Genomic DNA, 19,049 nt, shown 5'->3' on the forward strand with positions numbered 1-19,049 from the left:
GAAAACCGAGGTCTTTCATTTCAAACTGCTGACACAGAAACTACTTAAGCTTATGAATACCATAAGTATCATCACCAGTAATGATCATATCATCAACATAAAGTAGTAGGATAGTGATGCCAGTATCAGTGTGACAAGTAAAAAGAGTTGAATCATAGGGGCCAGAAGCAAACCTAAGTTGTGCAACAGTGGAGCTGAACTTGACAAACCAAGTACGGGGAGCTTGCTTAAGCTATATAATGCCCGTCGAAGACGACAGACCTTACCAGGAGGATGAGGATACCCTAATGGAGGCTGCATATATACCTCCTCAACTAAATCACCATGTAAGAAGGCATTCTTGAAATCCATCTAAAATAAAGGTCATCATACGGCAGAGGCAACAGCCAAAAGGGAGCGAACGGAGGTAATACGAGCAACAGGGGCAAATGTCTCCTCATAATCAATGTCATACTCCTGAGTAAAGCCCTTTGCCACTAAACAAGATTTATGTCTTACTTTAGAGCCGTCGAAGTTCATTTTCCTTTTATACACCCATTTGTTCCCAACTACAGTCTTTCCAAGAGGCAGGTCAACCAAGTCCCAAGTATGAGTTTTTTGAAGTGCGTCAAGTTCTTCAGACATAGCTTGCTTCCAAACAGGAACAGAACAAGTTTTGCGATAATTGCTAGGCTCGTGAAGAGAGTCAAGAGTAGAAAAACAGTGATAATCACTAAGATAGGTAGGAGGTGCCCTTACCCTACTAGAACAATGGACATCCAAATCAAAGGACTCGGGCGGTGTGGATGCGATGTCATGATCATCAGACTATCCAGGTTTTTGAGAGGCAGACATGGAGTGATCACCTGATGAGCTGTCATGACTTGTTATTAAAGGAAAAATCTGGAGAGGGATCTATGGCAAGGTCAGTGAAAATGGGAGAGCATGAGGGACAATCAGATGAGAGTGTAGAGATACTAGTGAACATTTTGTGTTCCCAAAACTGAACATGCCAAGAGACTCAAAGACGCTTGGCTATGGGATCAAAGCACCGATAACCCTTGTGTTCAATGCCATAACCAAGAAAGCAACAGAGATGAGAGCGAAGTTCAAGTTTTGTATGTTCATGAGGTGGGAGTAAAACAAAGCAAGCACAACCAAATACTTTGAGAAGAGAATAATTAGGTACCTTTCCATAGAGGACCTCATATGGTGATTTATTGGAAAGAGTAGGGGTTGGAACCCGATTAATGGTGTAAACAGCAGTAAAAGTGGCTTCTCCCCAAAAGGATTCTACGAGGGATGCAAAGAAAAGTTGAGAGCAAACAGTGTCAAGAATGTGACGATGCTTACGTTCTGCATGGTCATTCTGTTAGGAGGTGGATGGACAAGAAACGAAAGGGGTAAAAGTATACTCCAGGGCATTATCAGACCAAAAAACTTTAATGGTGCGATCAAACTGAATTTTTATCATCTGCTTAAAATCACGAAAAGCATTAAGTAAGCCAGTACGATCATGCAAAAGATAAATCCATGTATACCGAGAGTTATCATCGATAAAAATAATAAAGTAACGAGACCCGTCCTTAGTAGAGATAGGAGCCAATCCCCAAATATCAGAATGAACCAAATCAAAAGGTGGAAAAGACAAAGAATTATTTTCATTAAAAGGTAAAGTTTTCTATTTCCCAAGTTGACAAGACATACAACCAAAAGGTTCAAATTTAACATTTCCTAAGCAACCACTAGAAGCCAAAGACTAAACACAAGAAAAAGAGGTATGACTGAGACGAGAGTGCCCAACACTGGAAGACACAGCAGCAGTAAGGGACGGAGGAGACCAAGAACTAGGCAAATGCAGAGATGTGAGCTCAAAAAGGCGACCAACTTTATGCCTAGTCCCAACTAGCTAGCCCATCTTCGGATCCTGCACATCACAACCTTTGTGAGAAAAGGTTAAGATAAATCTACTTTCAACAAGTTGACCAACTGAAAGGAGATTTAGAGACAAGTTGAGCACAACATATGTGTCAGGTATAGAAAGAGTAGGAGTAGAAACATGACCAAGATGACTAATAGACATATGTGAGACATCAGCAGTATAAATTAAGGGAATAGGATTTAAAGACTTCCTATGGGTCACTAAAAAGGAATCAAAGGTCATATGATTGCAACAGGTAGAGTCAATAAACCAAGATATAGAGTTACCGGTGGAGACTGATAAGGCAGTAGAAGTATGAGATAGAACCTGGGTGATAATTGCCTCAAGGTCAGCTGCTGAAAGAGACGACAAAGAAGGTGCAGAAGATGAATCAGAAGTCGAGGAGTTGGTGGAGACAGTAGCAACAGGCTTGGAAGAGTAAGATGCCTCAACCATAAGAGCATCCTTAGCCTTCTTCTTAGGACAATCGGAAATACGGTGGCCATCTTCCTTATAATAGTGGCATTGACCATTTAAACGACGCGGTTTAGAAGAAGCAATAGCTGCAGCAGGATTAGCCAGAGTAAATGAGCTAGACGGAGTAGTAGCCAAGACCATATCGGTAGAATGAACCCGATGAGTCTGTGGTCGTGTCCCCTCAGAAATTAGCTCCACAAGAGCAACCTCAAGTGTAGGAAGAGGAGATCGATGTAACAAAGAAGCTCGAGTATTCTCAAATTCATCCCGAATATGCATCATAAAATATATGAATTGACGACGATCTTAATATGCAGCAAAAAGTTTAATTGACTGCTCATCAGAAAAAGTAGGGTCAATTTAAGAAAGTTGATCCCAAATACTACTAACCTAAGCATGAAACTCAGCAATAGACTGTCCAAGTTCCTGACGCATCTAGGAAAACCTAGTTTCCAACTGAAACTCGAGAGCAGCATCACTATACAGTTGTATCGCTTGGCCAAAAAATCTCAAGCAAGTTTGGCATTCCAAAACTTAGGAAGTAGACTCTGAATGGAAGGAACTGATGTAGTAATAAACCAGGAAAGGATCTTACAATGAGTACTTTCCCATTCTTCAAGAGCCTCATCAAACTCCTTTGTGGATTGCTTGTCATTTTTTGTGGGTTTTTGTTTTGTTCCAGTAACAAAACGTCATAATCTCCGACCGATCAAAAAAACTGACATTTGTTGGTCCCAAACATTGTAGTTGGAGCCATTCAAAACAATCTCTATAGGGCAAGCAACATCATTTAAAGAACCCATAACAGGGGAAAAAAAATGATAATGTTGACTGATTAGGGCAAAAGGATGGCGTCGATGGAATGAGCACGAAAAACTAGTCAAAGAAAACCAACTTTGCCAGAGCTCTGCCGGAAGTGGCAGCAGACGGTGGCTAGAAAACTGCTAGAAGGTCGTCAGAGATGACGTCAAGTAGCGGCGGATGCGGCGGTGTCTAGCCGCTGGTGACTAGGCTCGTGGGGTGTGCGGCGTCGGATCGGAATGATTTTTGCACCAAGCGAAAAACTCTAGAGCAACGGAATCAATTTATGGTATTGGAATACCAGTGGCGAGAGAATGGTGGAACCAAAAGAAAGACACCAACTAGCGGTCAAGAACCAAACTTGGCTCTAATACCATGTTAAAACTAAGAGAAGAAAGAAAGAGTTGTAAATAACTTCAGTATTTTCGTATATATAAAACTGTACAAGGGTCATCCTTTTATAGGTGAAGGAGGCAAGCTCATAAGCTCACAAAGGTAAATCATTAATGACATTAATGGTAATTACACAAATCATACTCTAATTACACAAATCATGGAGATTGACCAAATCATGGAGATTGGTCAATCAACCTAATTAGGGAAATATGCTAACATTATTAAATTGCAAAATACATTGCAACGAAGTCTTGGGGATATTATTTTATTCCATGTGTTGTTACAGAAGCAGGGGAGTTTGCTTGGATTTTGGTGCTTATAAATATATAATAATGGAGGTTGTGCTGATCTTTAAGGAAACAGAAAATCCCAACATGTTGCGGTTGTCAGTTTCAGATTTTCTGCACTCCCATGAGATAATTATCTCTAAAATCCTCTTCTGCAAAAAATACTTTTATATCAGAAGATTCAATAACTTGAACTGCATCTCTTCTGGGTTGCAATGGAAATGAATCTTCAGCAACCACAAAAGACCAGAAAATAAAAAATAAAAAATAAAAGACATGGAGTCAAGTAACAAAATCCAGCAGACAACAAAGAAAGAACAATTAGAAACAATTTAACGTAAAATGACTTAAATCTTCATTGCCCTTTAATTTATATGACATGTTCACCTGTGAAAAATTAAATTTCAATGTGGTTTAACTTTATTTGAATCTTGGTCATGAGGTACTAAAAACAAAAACAGCCCCTTTCAAAAAGAAAAGAAAAATAGTCTACAATTGTGGCAATGGAAAATATACAAGGGAGATTCAAGAGCTCAGAATGACTAGGCAGAGATGGCAAGCCAACTGTAAATACTTCAGCATAGGACAGCCCATCTTTTATCAATATAGCAGCTATGCTCGTCTCCTTTAATCATATCCATGTCATCTTCATCCAATCCCAGTTCAACGGTCAAGAAGACCAAAATATGGTTAGAGAGCCATATGGGCTACTGTCAAGAGCATCAAACTATTAGAAAAGCTGGAAAGCCCATTTACGACTCTGCCTGTTGGTGCTGATGAGGAGTAAACCAATTATGGCTGCACAACCTTAGGAGCTTCTGGCCGGGTAACTGCTGCCATGGTCAACAGGTGATGGCTTAGGTTTTGCTTTAGGGACATTTGTCCCGGGTCTCTCCTTGCACACACACAGAAGCAGGAACCTAAGCCCTGCCCTGCCTGGCAGATAAAAGAATACACATCAAAATATCTTCCTAATTGGAAGTACAAAGAGGATCTCCCTTGCAGCTTCATGAAAGGGGACAGCCTCGTGCACAAAGCTCCCACATATGCAGAGTCCAGGGAAGGGGCAGATCACGATGGGTGTATAGTATGCAGCCTTACCTTGCATTTTTGCAAGAGGCTGTTTCCACGTCTCGAACCTGTGACCTATAAGTCACACAGCGACAACTTTACCATTACAGTTTCATGTAGAAACAACTAATATTGGTAGTTGCCTGAAGGGAAAAGATGTAAAAGTAACTACTTTTTTCTAGTCCCCATAAAATGGCTGAGCAAGGAACCATATATTAAGAAAAAATATATGAAAAACTGTACATGATGGGTACACTCATGAATTACAAGCAAACACAACATCAGCTACTTCTGCAATAATAAACCAACTATTTTACTCCCCCACAGTATGTCGTAGTCTTCTGAGTACAACCGAGTTGTAGAAACTTCTTGTTCGGAAGAACAGTCCCAAAGCAGCAATAGACCCCAAAAGAGTAGCTAATGCCATAATTAGAAATGACAACAAGAAGCAGTGGATTCCAGTGCATGTGTTCCCTTCTGTCAAAGCCTCCCTGTCATAAATATATCCTATGACCCTTACTGAGAGTATGTAAGAACCAACAGGACTTGCCATGGTAATAGTGTTGAAAATGGTGCCCATATGCTGAATCCCAAAAATTTCAGAAGTGATTGTAGGCATTAGTGACCATTGTGAACCATGACAAACACCCACCAATACTGAACCAACATATAAAGCGCCAGGCAAACCAGAAGCAATGACGGCATGGCCAATACTCATGCTTGCAAGAGTAATGACCATGAACAAGGGCCTTGCCCATCCTTTGGTGTGCAGGAAATAATCTGATACAAATCCAGCTCCAAAACGACCAAGAAAATTCCAAATGCTCCACAATGAAACCAGTGTACTAGTCTCGGAAGTAGTGTAACCAAGAGATCCTCCTATTTGGCTGATGTTATTCACTGTTGCAAGTCCAGAGCCTGAGCCACATGCCATGGCGAGAAACAAAAACCAGAAGTTAAGGGTGCACATGGCTTGCAATAGATTAAGATTTTCCCCTGATTGCAAAGTCTTCTTAGCATTTGTCTGGGTATCTTGATCAGTCTCACCAGGAACCCACCGATACACAACAGGAGCTTCTTTTGAATACATCTTCAGAGCATCCAACTGACCTGGATCCTCCATTGTTTGATCCCCCTCACTAATTAAAGTCTGTGATATTCCATATGAGGCCATCTTTTGGGCTTGAATTGCAATATAAAGAGGTGAACCAAGGAATATTATGAGTACAGCAGTTGTAAAGACCCATGCAGAAACTGGAAAACAAAGGATGTTCTCCAAGATTATTATCACCATAAGATAAGCAGCAATAATCAAAGCAACCAGCGAAAAAGCGTTCAAGTGTTTCTTCTCATCTCCTTCCTTTGTGTTATAGATTCTTACAAAAAACATGAGCAACAAAGGGTTGATAGTTGGTAGCAGTGCCAGCATCAGAAGATACGAGGCAGGTTTGTTCTTGAACACTGTCTTATACACTTGAATTAATATTGCTCCACTCAAACCAACAAAACCCTGGTGAGAGAATAAATAATTTTAAAGCCTTCATATAAACTCCAAATAATTCAACAAAAATATAAACTTTGACCTGAGACATCAACAAATAGATATGAGATATTCAGCACTCCAATTGACATCCTAAGACTCAAATCCCTAGTTGATCATGTAAAACGCCTATTACTAAAAATCTGCCAAAAAAGCCACACATTGACTCTGATCCAAGAAATATGTTTGCAGAGATTTACGCATGTAAAACAGAATGTCAATGATGCAAAGCATGAGAGGAACAAAGTTATAAAAAGATGAGCAAGATCAACATATCCAAATTGGAATTGGGAACAAATAACCTGCACAAAATGACACACCTAGGATGCTCCTGAGAATATATTCATTCAGCATTCTGTTATTCATTGTATGAAAATCATCACAAATTTTTTTCACAAATAATGTGCCTTGTCAAGTTTAGTTAACCTTTCTGGAATCAATCAATTTCAACGAATCACAGGATTCCCCATCACTTATGAAAAATTCTCATTGTATATTTTTTTTTTTATGAACAGTGTTCTCCATTCAAGAATGCCCTCATATATCCAAGGAGTGACTCCAATTACTCAAAAGACCAAGACACAAAAGGATCCTCACTTCCATGCTTTCTAGAGTCAAACAACTCTAGCTCTCAATTTGGCATTATTTATTAGTTGGTAGATTGCTGCATATTCTTATTGCTCTTAGGATTACACATTTGGGGTTAGCAATAATAGTGGTTTGCCATTCTGCTCTATGAAGGTCCATGCATAAATTTAAGTCATGCATCTGTTGGGAATAAAGAACAAAATTCCCGGAACCTGTGAGAAACAAAATAGAGAAAAAATAACGCCAAAGAAAAATCAATCACACGCACAAGACAATATTTACGTGGTTCGGCAATTTTGCCTACATCCACGGAGTTGCAGGGATTTCAATATTATCAGGAAGGAAACACAGAGAGTGCGGCGATACAATGCTCTCGCTCTCTCGCAGGTACAACCACGCGAACCCTAATCACCCGAAAGCAATCCTTTTTATATGTTGCACCTAGGGTTCCGTTCCGAATGGGCTCCAAAATTTTCCCGGGGCCGTTGCCCCCGGACCCCCACAAGTACGGCTTGTACGGCCCAAGCCTTTGCTCCATGGACTAAGCCTTACAATAAAAATCTCTAATTAAATAGGGGTCGGGTCGGCATCCAAATTAAAACACAACTAGGCTCCACAAAAGCCCAACAGCATCAACATGTCATTTCTCAATCCTCAACACAATCTTTTGCTCTTCAAAACACTTCTCCTGGTAAAGTTATTAATCTACCCAGTCCAACCTATCCTATATACCCCTACTTGTTAGAGATGCAGTCGTATTATTTACTTTTTTTTTCTTGGTATATTACAACTCATCCATCTCTATAGCATTTGACCACACTCATTTTATTTACCAAAGTGCTCACCTTATAATGCCAAAGGACATTATTCATCACGGTGCTTTTCTACATTTTGAACAATCTACAAGAAGAATGAATGCATTTCAAATTTTATGTAGAAGAAGAAGATTAAGGTATCGAAATCAAGCTAGTGTTTGCTTTGCATTAAAAATTACTTTTCTTGCCTTTAAAACTAGAATAAATGTTAGAGTTTTAGTTTTTACAGAGTTTTACAAAGCAATCTGTTGTGGCTGTTATAAGTAGTTAATTAGTTCCTTATCTTAGTGGTCCAAATGTAAAGATATAATTGGTCATTTTTCCTATATAAGTGAACCAATTATACTGCACTAAATTCATTCATTCATTCATTCATTCAATCAATCAATCAAGAAAAGAAATTTGTTTTTCATTCTTGTTTTTCTTTTACTGTTCTTTCTGAAGCTGGTTAATACACAGCTTCCCACATTTTACATGGTATCAGAGCATATTGTTCACACGTAGAGCTTGTTATCTTCATCATTTCTCTCGCCGAAAACCAGGGAAGAGGAAAGCAATCACAATTCGTCAATTCTCTTACAAGAAACCAGGGAAGAGGAAAATAATCGCAAAACAGAGCAGATGTGATTGGCCAAAGTTTTTTTTTTTTTTTTTTTTCGAATCTCAAAAACTGGTTAATTCAATTTCTGTTGCCTTCTTCAAAATTTTCTGCATTTTTTTTCTATGGTGGAAACTGAATCTTCTTTACATTCTACTTCTATGGCAAATGCTGATGATTCTTCAAGAAATCCATCGGATGATTCTTCAAGTGTTTATTACTTGCATCCTTCAGATAATCCTGGAGCTCTTCTAGTTTCAGAAATTTTAACTGGTGAAAATTATGTTGCATGGAGTAGATCAATCTCTATTGTTCTTACAGTCAAAAACAAAATTGCATTCATAGATGGTACTTTGCCTCAACCTAATCTTAGTGATTCTTGGACTCAAATTGCTTGGCTGCGAGCCAATAATCTTGTTCTATCTTGGTTAATGAATTCTATAGCAAAAGAAATTCGTAGGAGTCTGCAGTACTTGACAAGTGCATATGATATTTGGGAAGAACTTAAGACAAGATATCTTCGAAGTGATGGTCCAAGAGTTCTTATTTTAGAAAAGTCCCTTAGTTCAATTTCTCAAGGATCAAGATCAGTTACTGACTATTTTAATGAGTTCAAGACTCTCTGGGATGAATATATCAGTTACAGGCCAATTCCCAGCTGCAGATGTGGAATTCTCAACCAGTGTTCTTGCAATCTTTTAAAGAATTTTTTAGACAGACAGCAATCAGATTTTGTGATGAAGTTTCTTATTGGTTTGCATGATTCCTATTCTATGATGCGAAGTCAGTTACTTCTTCAATCACCTTTGCCTTCTATGAGCAAAGTGTTTTCCTTATTACTGCAAGAAGAAAGCCAAAGGTCTTTATCTAATGCTGTTGGTATTTCCATAGACTCTCATGCAATGAATGCTGCACAAACATAGAGATTTGTTGCCACAAGTGGTATTCATTTCACAAAACCAAAGATCAAAGGAAATGTTACTTGTTCCCATTGTGGATATAATGGTCATCTTGCAGACAAGTGTTTCCACTTAATTGAATACCAACCTGGATGGAAAGGATCACGAGGAAAGAAAAATTTTCCTGTTCAACAAGGAAATACAAACACCAATTTACCCAATGCAAATATTGTTTCTTCTTTGGAGTCAAATTCAAGTATCCCAAACATATTTTCTCAAGAGCAAATTCAAAATCTGCTGTCACTTGCAAGTAGTTTGTCCCATACACCCATAAGTTCCAATTCCACAGCAAATGTTGCTTCTACATCAGGTATTATATCTTGTCATATTGTCTCTACTGATAAAAATAATTCCCCATGGATCATTGATACAGGAGCAACAGATCATATGATTTGTTCTCCCCATTTTTTCAATTCTATTCAGTTACCAAACAAATCATCTATGGTCTATTTACCAAATGGCCATTCTGCTCCTGTTGTTTTTACTGGAAATGTAAATCTTTCAACTGATATTATCTTACATAATGCCCTTTACATTCCTTCATTCAATGTTAATCTCATATCTGCTTCAAAACTTACTAAAGATAACTCCATTGGTTTGTTTTTCCTTCAATCCAAATGTATTTTGCAGAATCTAATCAGCTAGAAGATGATTGGTCTTGCTAAAGTGAAATCTGGCCTATATTACCTACAACAACCTTCTATTCCAACAAGGAGCAAAACTGATTTCAATTGTGCACCTTCGGTTCCTTTAGCAAATACTTGTAACATCAATGCTGATATATGGCATTTTCAACTAGGACATATTCCTCCTACCAGATTAAAAATCATTAGTGAAATAGATTCCAATGTATCAGCACCTCAGAATCATATCTGTGAAGTCTGTCCTTTAGCAAAACAAAAGAAGATTCCATTTCCTGTATCAAATAGTATTCAAATAAAGCATTTCAGTTAGTACATTGTGATATTTGGGTTCCTTTTTCAACTGTTTCCTATTCTGGTTTTCATTATTTCTTAACAATTGTAGATGATTATTCAAGATTTACTTGGCTTTATCTCATGAAAACCAAAGCAAAAACTCGTATCATTCTCACAAAATTTATTTCTTATGTTCATACTCAATTCCATACAATTGTTAATATTCTAAGGACTGATAATGGCCAAGAGTTTAACATGCCTGATTTCTATACTGACCATGGCATAATACATCAATTGTCTTGTGTGGAAACACCCCAACAGAATGGTAGAGTCGAAAGAAAACATCAACACCTTCTTCATGTTGCTAGATCCTTGCTTTTTCAGTCAGAACTGCCACTTTCTTATTGGACAGATTGTATGCTGACAGCAACACATCTTATAAATCGAACCCCTTCTTCCATTCTCAATAATCAAACACCATATTTCCTTTTATTCCATAAACACCCTGATTACAATTATCTTAAAGTTTTTGGGTGTTTATGTTTTGCTAGCACTCTTACAGCTCATAGAGGAAAGTTTCAACCAAGAGCTTCAAAATGTATTTTCTTAGGATATCCACCACATATAAAAGGATATAAAATTTTAGACCTTGTTACTCTTAAAACATTTATTTCCAGAAATGTAGTTTTTCATGAAACTATATTACCTTCTATACCAAATAATATTCATACACCTTTTGTCTTTCCCAATTTCCCTCAGTTTTTTGAATCTTCAACACCCAATAAATCTTTACTTCCTCTTACATCAACTCATCAACAGGAAAATACTGAAAATACAACCACTCAATCTGAAAATCTCAGAAGGTCTCAGAGGATCAGAAACCCTCCTGCATACTTACAGAATTTCTATTGTGGTAATATGGCCCAAACAACTTCACTTTATCAATCATCTCCCATTTCTACTCAAAGTAAACCTCATTCCATTTTTCATTATCTTTCCACTTCTCAATTATCCCCTAAATATAAAACTTTTGTTGCTGCTGTTACTTCAACGTTTGAACCCAAAACTTTCAAACAAGCCATCTCTCATGCTCAATGGCAAAATGCTATGGCAGAGGAAATAAAAGCTCTTGAATCAAACAAAACTTGGGATCTTGCTATTTTACCTCCAAACAAGACTGCAATAGGTTGTAAATGGGTCTATCGTGTCAAGTTTAATGCTGATGGCACAATTGCAAGGTATAAAGCAAGACTAGTGGCAAAGGGCTATACTCAACAAGAGGGTTTAGATTTTTTTAGATACTTATTCTCCTGTTGCTAAGATGACAACTATGAGAGTTTTACTTGCTCTTGCTGCTATCAAACAGTGGCATTTACATCAATTAGATGTTAATAATGCTTTTTTACATGGACATCTTAATGAAGAAGTTTATATGCAATTGCCACCTGGTTATTCTTCAGCTACTGACCCTCGTGTTTGCAAGCTCAAAAAGAGTTTATATGGACGGAAACAAGCATCAAGACAATGGTTTTCTAAACTTTCTCATTCTTTGCTGCAGCTTGGTTTCTCTCAAGGAAAATCGGATTCTTCTTTATTCATCAAAAAAACCCCCTCAACTTTTATTGCTTTACTCATTTATGTTGATGATGTAATTCTTGCTTCTGACAGCCTTGATCAAATTAATTCAATCAAGCAATTTCTTCATGATTCTTTTACCATCAAGGATCTTGGTGAACTCAAATATATTCTGGGTTTGGAAATTGCTAGATCATCTAAAGGTATTACTCTTTCTCAACGAAAATATGCATTGGATATTTTACAAGATAGTGGTTTATCTAGATGTAAACCAACAGCCTTTCCTATGGAATCCAATCTGAAACTTAGTACAACAGATTCTTCACCATCTCTAAATGATCCGGCATCATATCGAAGACTCATAGGTCGCTTGTTATACTTGACTATCACTCGGCCAGACATAGCATATTCTATTCAAGTACTAAGCCAGTTTATGGCTCATCCAAGCCTGATACATCTTCAGGCTGCTGAAAGAATACTTAGATATATTAAGGCTACACCAGGACAGGGTATTTTATTGTCTACAAGTTCGTGCCTTCATCTGAAAGCTTATTCAGATAGTGATTGGGGTGGCTGCTTGGATACTAGAAGAAGTGTAACTGGTTTCACAATTTTTATTGGAGATTCTCTTATTTCATGGAAATCAAAGAAACAGGCTACTGTTAGCAAATCATCTGCTGAATCTGAATACAGAGCTTTAGCTACAACAACCTGTGAAATTCAATGGCTTATCTATCTTCTAGCTGATTTACATGTTCAACATTCTCAAGCTGCTTTGTTATACACTGACAGTAAACCAGCATCTGAAATTGCTTCTAATCCTGTGCATCATGAGAGGACTAAGCATATTCAACTGGATTGTCATTTGGTTCGCGAAAAGTTACAAGAGGGCTTAATTAAAATCATCCATATTCCTTCAAAGCATCAATTAGCTGACATATTAACCAAGCCTCTTGGTTCACTGCCTTTTCATCATCTTATTCACAAGATGGGAATGATTAATATCCATTCTCATCTTGAGGGGAGATGTTAGAGTTTTAGTTTTTACAGAGTTTTACAAAGCAATCTGTTGTGGTTGTTATAAGTAGTTAATTAGTTCCTTATCTTAGTGGTCCAAATGTAAAGATATAATTGACCATTTTTCCTATATAAGTGAATCAATTATACTGCACTAAATTCATTCAATCAATCAAGAAAAGAAATTTGTTTTTCATTCTTGTTTTTCTTTTACTGTTCTTTCTGAAGCTGGTTAATACACAGCTTCCCACATTTTACAATAAACGCGCTCCCTTCCCCCATTGCAGGGGTTATGGATCCAATCTTTCTACTTCATTTAATTCATGAAAATCCATTTAAACCAAGAAGAGTAAAACCAGAAATTCATTAGGGAAGGCTAAAACCAGATGCGTATAACACTAATTTGTAAATGCAATCTCTGCAATATATATAAGTAAGCCCCTCTCAAAAAAAAAAAAAAAGTAAAGGCTGACATTCCTTTAGATTTCAAAGAAAAAAATAACTCATTTACAAGGAAGTTAGTGCTATACTACTCAACAATTTCTCTTTTAATACATATTAGTATATCGAGAAAGGGCCTAAACTCTTTAACAAACAAAGTAGGAATGATTGTTAAAACGTAATCTTATATTTATATATACATAAAAAAAAAAAAAAGGAGCAAGAAGCTACAGCTTCATCCATAGATGGCAAGCACACAAGTACCAAGTCCAAAATAATAAAATTCGCTATCACATGGTGAGCACCTAGTTTTTCTTTTTTCTTTTTTATTGAAGGTCTCATTCGAATTGGGCTATACAACTAGAATAGTTTCTTATCTCATCTCTTTCTATCCTCTTGAATCTCGAATTGATACCGCCAACATGAAAGCTTCAACCTTATTTCATGTCTCTTTCTATACTTTTAAATCTCGAATTGATACCTCTAGCATAAAAGTTTCAATCTTTTAACATTGAGACATCTTTTAATGTCAAGTTTGATTTACCAAATGAAATGGAATAGAAAATAAATGAAATGAAAATTTGAATATACGTAATAAATTTGATTCTTTCCACTGCTGATTCCATTCTGTTCCGATACAGTGCAATAAATCTCTTCACCAATAATAGATTTAAGGGGAAAAAAAAAAAGGCAAGGGAAAGACATTTAGAAATGCTACTAGTGAGAGAATCGACTAGGTCAGAGAAGAAAGTGGAGGAGTGGGTTGTTTTGGGTGCGCGCTCACCTATTCATGTCAACTCCTCTCGCAAGAAGAAAGTAAATCTTACAAGTGAGAAGCACAGTAAAGGGGTCTCGTTCTTGCACAACACACAAAGAAATCCAGGATCAACGAGATAAATCGAGAGAGAAAACGAAGAAGAAGATACCTTCATGATGCCGACAGCAGTTCCGCTATAATCAGGGAAGTTGTTAACGGCGACGACAACATCCGCGGTGTTAAAGAAGGTCTGAGCGTGAGCCGCCAGCAGCATGAACAAGCACATAACCGGCAAGGGGGGGCGCGGGAGGACGCCGGTGACGGCCAGCCACATCAGGAAGTAACCCGCGAAGCTCTGGACGGCGCCGGCGGCGAGAGCCAGAGAAGGGCCGAGGGAGGAGAAGGAAGAGCAGAGGAGGCCGGAGAGGAGGCCGAAGTTGGCGCCTAAGTCCTTGACGACGGCTATGGTGTCGAGGGTAGACTGGTCGTAGGATTGGGAGGATTTGAGGAGGGAAGAGAAGATGGCGAAGGTGTAGAGAGAGCCACTGCTGCACTGGATCCATATGCTAGCTACTGTGGCGACCCATTTGGTCTTGATGCTGATTCCCTGCATGTCTGCTCAGCCCTCTTCTGCTCTGTTCTGTCTTTTGCTCTGTTTTACTTCAATCTCTGCTCCCTGCTTTTCGTCCTTTTTCCTTTAATCCTCACTCTTCTGCTCCGCTTAATTCAATCTCTGCCCTCCGTTTTTTTAATGTATAAAATTAGAGTAGATAAGAAGCAGTAGTGACCTTGAGGATTGAATAGTAGGAAGTGAACTTGCCTTGTACACTAGGGGAAGCAAGTGGACTTGCTTCTTGCTTTAGGCGTTCACCTTATTGTATGCGAAGGGCATCCAAACAATTTTAATAATTTTATGGCAAACCATGACCCTTTTTATCTTCATAATATATTTATTTAATGGGTTTTCTTAATCATCCCAACCTTTCTAACATATTTAATTTTTTGTATTCATAATATATATGTAAGGGTTTTCTTAATCATTCTTATCTTTCTCACATGAGTAATTTAAATTATGATAGTTAACACCAAAATTTGACTCAATCTTCACCTTCATAGATTATATGTGACTTATAAAAATAAGGGATTTTAAAACTCATAATATGTGATTATAGCTATGCTTCTTTAAAGAATGTCCAAGAAAGTTTTTGAGTGCTATCCAATTTCTCCTATTGTAGGCGGGTTTGTTTCACAACATCTTTCAAATTTTTGGGGAAGGTAATGCTCGTAACATCTAATTTACAGGTTTTGAGTATGAAAATTTGACGTACCAATATGTTCACATTCCTACAAATGAAAAGATTTTTAATATGGACATTCTATTCCCGCCTTCAAAATCTTATTTCCTTGAGAATCTTATTTTTTGGACCAAAATGCCCTCACTATTTTGACTTTTGGACCATAATGCCCCTATAATAGAATATAATAACACTCTATTATTATGTTCAAAATAATAAATTATTAATAAACTAAAATTAAAAACTTTAAAGTAACATAAATGTTAATTATTTTAATTAAAAAATATATAATATGTTAATTAAAAATATAATTAAATTTTCAATTAGAGAATATTAAAATGGAAATTAAAAATATCAATTAACTTAAATATTAGTTAATTTGTTATTTGACATATTAAAATTTTTAATTTCAAGATAGAATATTTTGATTAATTTTCAATTAGACAATATTTAAAATGCCTATTAAAAGTGTTAATGTTTATGTTAATTAACATTTCAATTGACATTAGTAATTTTTTAAATAAAATTAATATTACTATTGTTTTATCAAAACTTATTGCAATAATTAATATTTAAATTCTATATTGCACTTAATTATTTTGCTTAATCAATTATGAAGTGTTAATTGTTTTAAATTTATATTTGTTAAAACTTTAGAACATACATTTAATTAAGTGCTTTGTTTTAGTAGGTTTTGTTGTTAACTTTTTGAATCTGATCTCTATTTTGATGTTGACAAACACAAGTGTCTCATGTATGTGTCTAATGTTTTGAACAGGTTTGCAATTCAGAATGCACACACAAAAGAAAAAGATGGAAGCCAGAAAGGACTTAAAACTCACATCATACTGGCGTATTCCATAAAGAGAAGAGCAAAAAGAAGAAAACATGTTTTGAGTTGTATTTCATTTAATTTTTATCTTTGGTCTGTAATAATGCATGCATCTACATGATATGAATTGAATCATATAACCGTAAACTGACCTTAGGACACCTACATTTCATACAAAACCTTTTCTTAAAAAGATAAAATTTTACAAAGGTCATAATATAACTTTATGGTCAAATTAGGGCTTACAAGGTCAATCGACGTTAGATTTTTGGGCTTAATTTAAAAGCCCGGTCGACCAAACCCTTATGGCTTAAATCTGCTCAGTCGACAAAACACTCTGTTGCCTAAAAAGTCAAAATGTTGACTAAGTCTCGAGCGACCGAACAACAATCAACGTATTTTTCACGGTCCACCGAACCCTGGTCATTGACTACTCCATTGCCCTCGCCCGCCTGAACTTATAGTTCAAAAAAGCTCTGGGCAACCGAACCTTATGAACCGGTAGACCAAACCATGCACTAGGCGCTAGAACCTACAAAGGTTGGAAAATTGCCTTGACTTCAGCCAACCAAACTCACCCACAGTCACCCGAACCCAATACAGGCTTTGTGCCTATTTAGGCGACCAGCCCTAAGGACCAAGTGACCGAACCTCTTGGGTTACGATATTTGTAAATGCTAAAATGGGTTTAAAAATTAATTAAACATTTCTAATAATACCCACCGTATCCTTAATGGTCAAAAATCTCTCAGACTATATAAATACCATTTCATTACTTTAGATTAGTAACTTTGATTAACTTTAAAATTCTCTCAAATATTTTTTAATCAAAGTTCCCCTATTTCAATTTCTATTTTAAAAATCTTTTATGGGGTAAATTTTATACTCTCCAAACTCTCTTTATTACTTTTTGGAAAATCATTTGAAAGAGAGTACTCATTTTTGATTCGGCATTTATTTTATTAAAAGAATTTTACTCTCATAAATTCTTTCATTGCTTTAAAATCATTATTGAGAGTTAATCTTGGTTTCTCCCGATTATTTTCGTGATAAATATTTTCGGAGAAACTTTTTGTAGGCTTTAAGGTCTTTGAAGTATTTTATTGCATACTCAATTTTAAATCAAAGATCATATACTTTTCATTTGGGCAAAATTTTCATTTATATTATACTCAAAGTGTAACGACCCGAAGAATAATGGTATTTAAATAATAAAAGAAAGGGAAATGGAAACCAAAAACAAAAGGAGGCAGTAGACAAAGCGTTCGTCGATGACATTGCATTTTGGAAGGAATAAACTGAGAGAAATTATCAGGGCCTCATCAACGAGGGTATAAGAGGACCTCGTCGACGAAGGCAAGATTCTTCGACAAGGAAATACCGAGAGAGGTTTTGGGCAGTCTAAATTTCGTCAATAAGGAGTGGGTTTCATCGACGATATTATTAAAGAACTCGTCGACGAGATGACGTGGCTCGTCGACGAATTTCGTAGTATAAATAAGGTTAAACATGATTTTCAGTCTATTTTCCTGCGCAGAAACCCTCTCTCTCTCCCCATACGGCTTCTCCTCCTTTTCACTAAGATTTTGGGCCAGATTTCCACTGGTTCGACGATCTGAAGCCACCACGACGCTCTTGGGAAAGTTCTCTGCAAGTCTGCTGGAGCGGATCATTGGTGGGGCTAGGTTGGAAACCATCCCAAATCTAAAGTAAGGCTTTCTATTCAATATTTGGATTTTTGACAGTTGTAGAAAGTGATATACGCGTAGAAATACTAAAGTTTAGTACTGAGAGTTTTTATTTTCAGGGTGTTGAACAGGGAACCCTACGGGTGCGGGACAGATTTTCTTAGGGACTTTTCAAGAATCAGGTAAGATGATAAATTAAGCTAGTATAATATGAAAATATGTATATTGTTATAGCATTCGATTTCAGAAAATAAATATATTTATACATGAATTATATATTTAGGAAAATATTGTTAAAAATGATGGTATGTTAAATATGAGGAAAACCCGTTAGTGTGGCATGAGTAGAAATTGTTATGAAATACTGTTTTCTGAGAATGTGTTAATGATACAGATTTTTATAATGGAAAACCAACGTACGGGCCAAGATTTTTATATGTTTTACCGGCGTATGGGTGTGCTATGTGTATGATTTGCCAGCGTACGGGCTAAGTTATGGATATATTTTGCCGGTGTACGGGTCGTGCTATGGATGTGATTTACCAGCGTACGGGCTGTGCTATGATATGTTTGCCGAAGTACAAGCCGAGTTATGGAAATGATTTGCCAGCATACGGGCTGTGCTATGATTTACCGGCGTACGAGATGAGCTATGGTAAAATGTGTAATACCGACGTATGGGCCTATGATTTTCATGATATACGTATATATGTAAAATGATATGATTGATCTGATAATTAATGATATGAAATATCCATGTATCATAGTTTCAGTATATGTTATATGATATCAGAACCTAGTTGGCTTGGTCTAGGCTAGCACTTGCACGGTACCGTTACTATGTGTCAATGGTCTTCGTGATCATGATATCTGTGTTAACGCCGCTGTACGGAGTGGTATGAGATTGGATGATCGATTAGGTTTTTAATAAGTATGTGAGCGCCCCTAGTGTACGGACCAGGTCTGGCAAACCCATCAAACTTACAGACTGTACTTTTGACTTGGCAGTGGTCGACCAACCATTGTTAGGTCCCGCCTTCGGGCCACACAACCCAGTTATGTAGGGGTAATACATGACAATAGCCAGCTAACCTA

General features: G+C 37.0%; 1 protein-coding gene and 1 pseudogene across 1 annotated transcript; both read right to left on the minus strand.

Moving 5' to 3' along the window:
- LOC131145820 (HIPL1 protein-like) overlaps positions 1-2,518 on the minus strand; it is a 21,676-nt pseudogene extending 19,158 nt beyond the window's left edge.
- Positions 2,519-5,125: 2,607 nt separating this feature from the next.
- LOC131146765 (protein NUCLEAR FUSION DEFECTIVE 4-like) lies at positions 5,126-14,968 on the minus strand. The gene is made up of 2 exons (XM_058096536.1): positions 14,309-14,968; positions 5,126-6,442 (listed from the first exon to the last, which is right to left on the minus strand). Exons 1-2 carry the CDS (start codon positions 14,750-14,752, stop codon positions 5,246-5,248), a joined length of 1,641 nt encoding a protein of 546 aa, XP_057952519.1. The 5' UTR covers positions 14,753-14,968; the 3' UTR covers positions 5,126-5,245.
- Positions 14,969-19,049: the final 4,081 nt, after the last annotated feature.

The sequence above is a fragment of the Malania oleifera genome, chromosome 13 (genome assembly GCF_029873635.1).
Source record: "Malania oleifera isolate guangnan ecotype guangnan chromosome 13, ASM2987363v1, whole genome shotgun sequence".
NCBI lineage: Eukaryota > Viridiplantae > Streptophyta > Magnoliopsida > Santalales > Ximeniaceae > Malania > Malania oleifera.

Bases quoted from the DNA above. Each gene is read 5' to 3' on its own strand.
- LOC131146765 (XM_058096536.1), bottom strand. From the start codon at position 14,752: ATGCAGGGAATCAGCATCAAGACCAAATGGGTCGCCACAGTAGCTAGC. The intron at 6,443-14,308 runs GTATCTTCTTCT...TTCTCTCACCAG, and splicing joins CTGCTGTCGGCATCATGAAG to GGTTTTGTTGGTTTGAGTGG.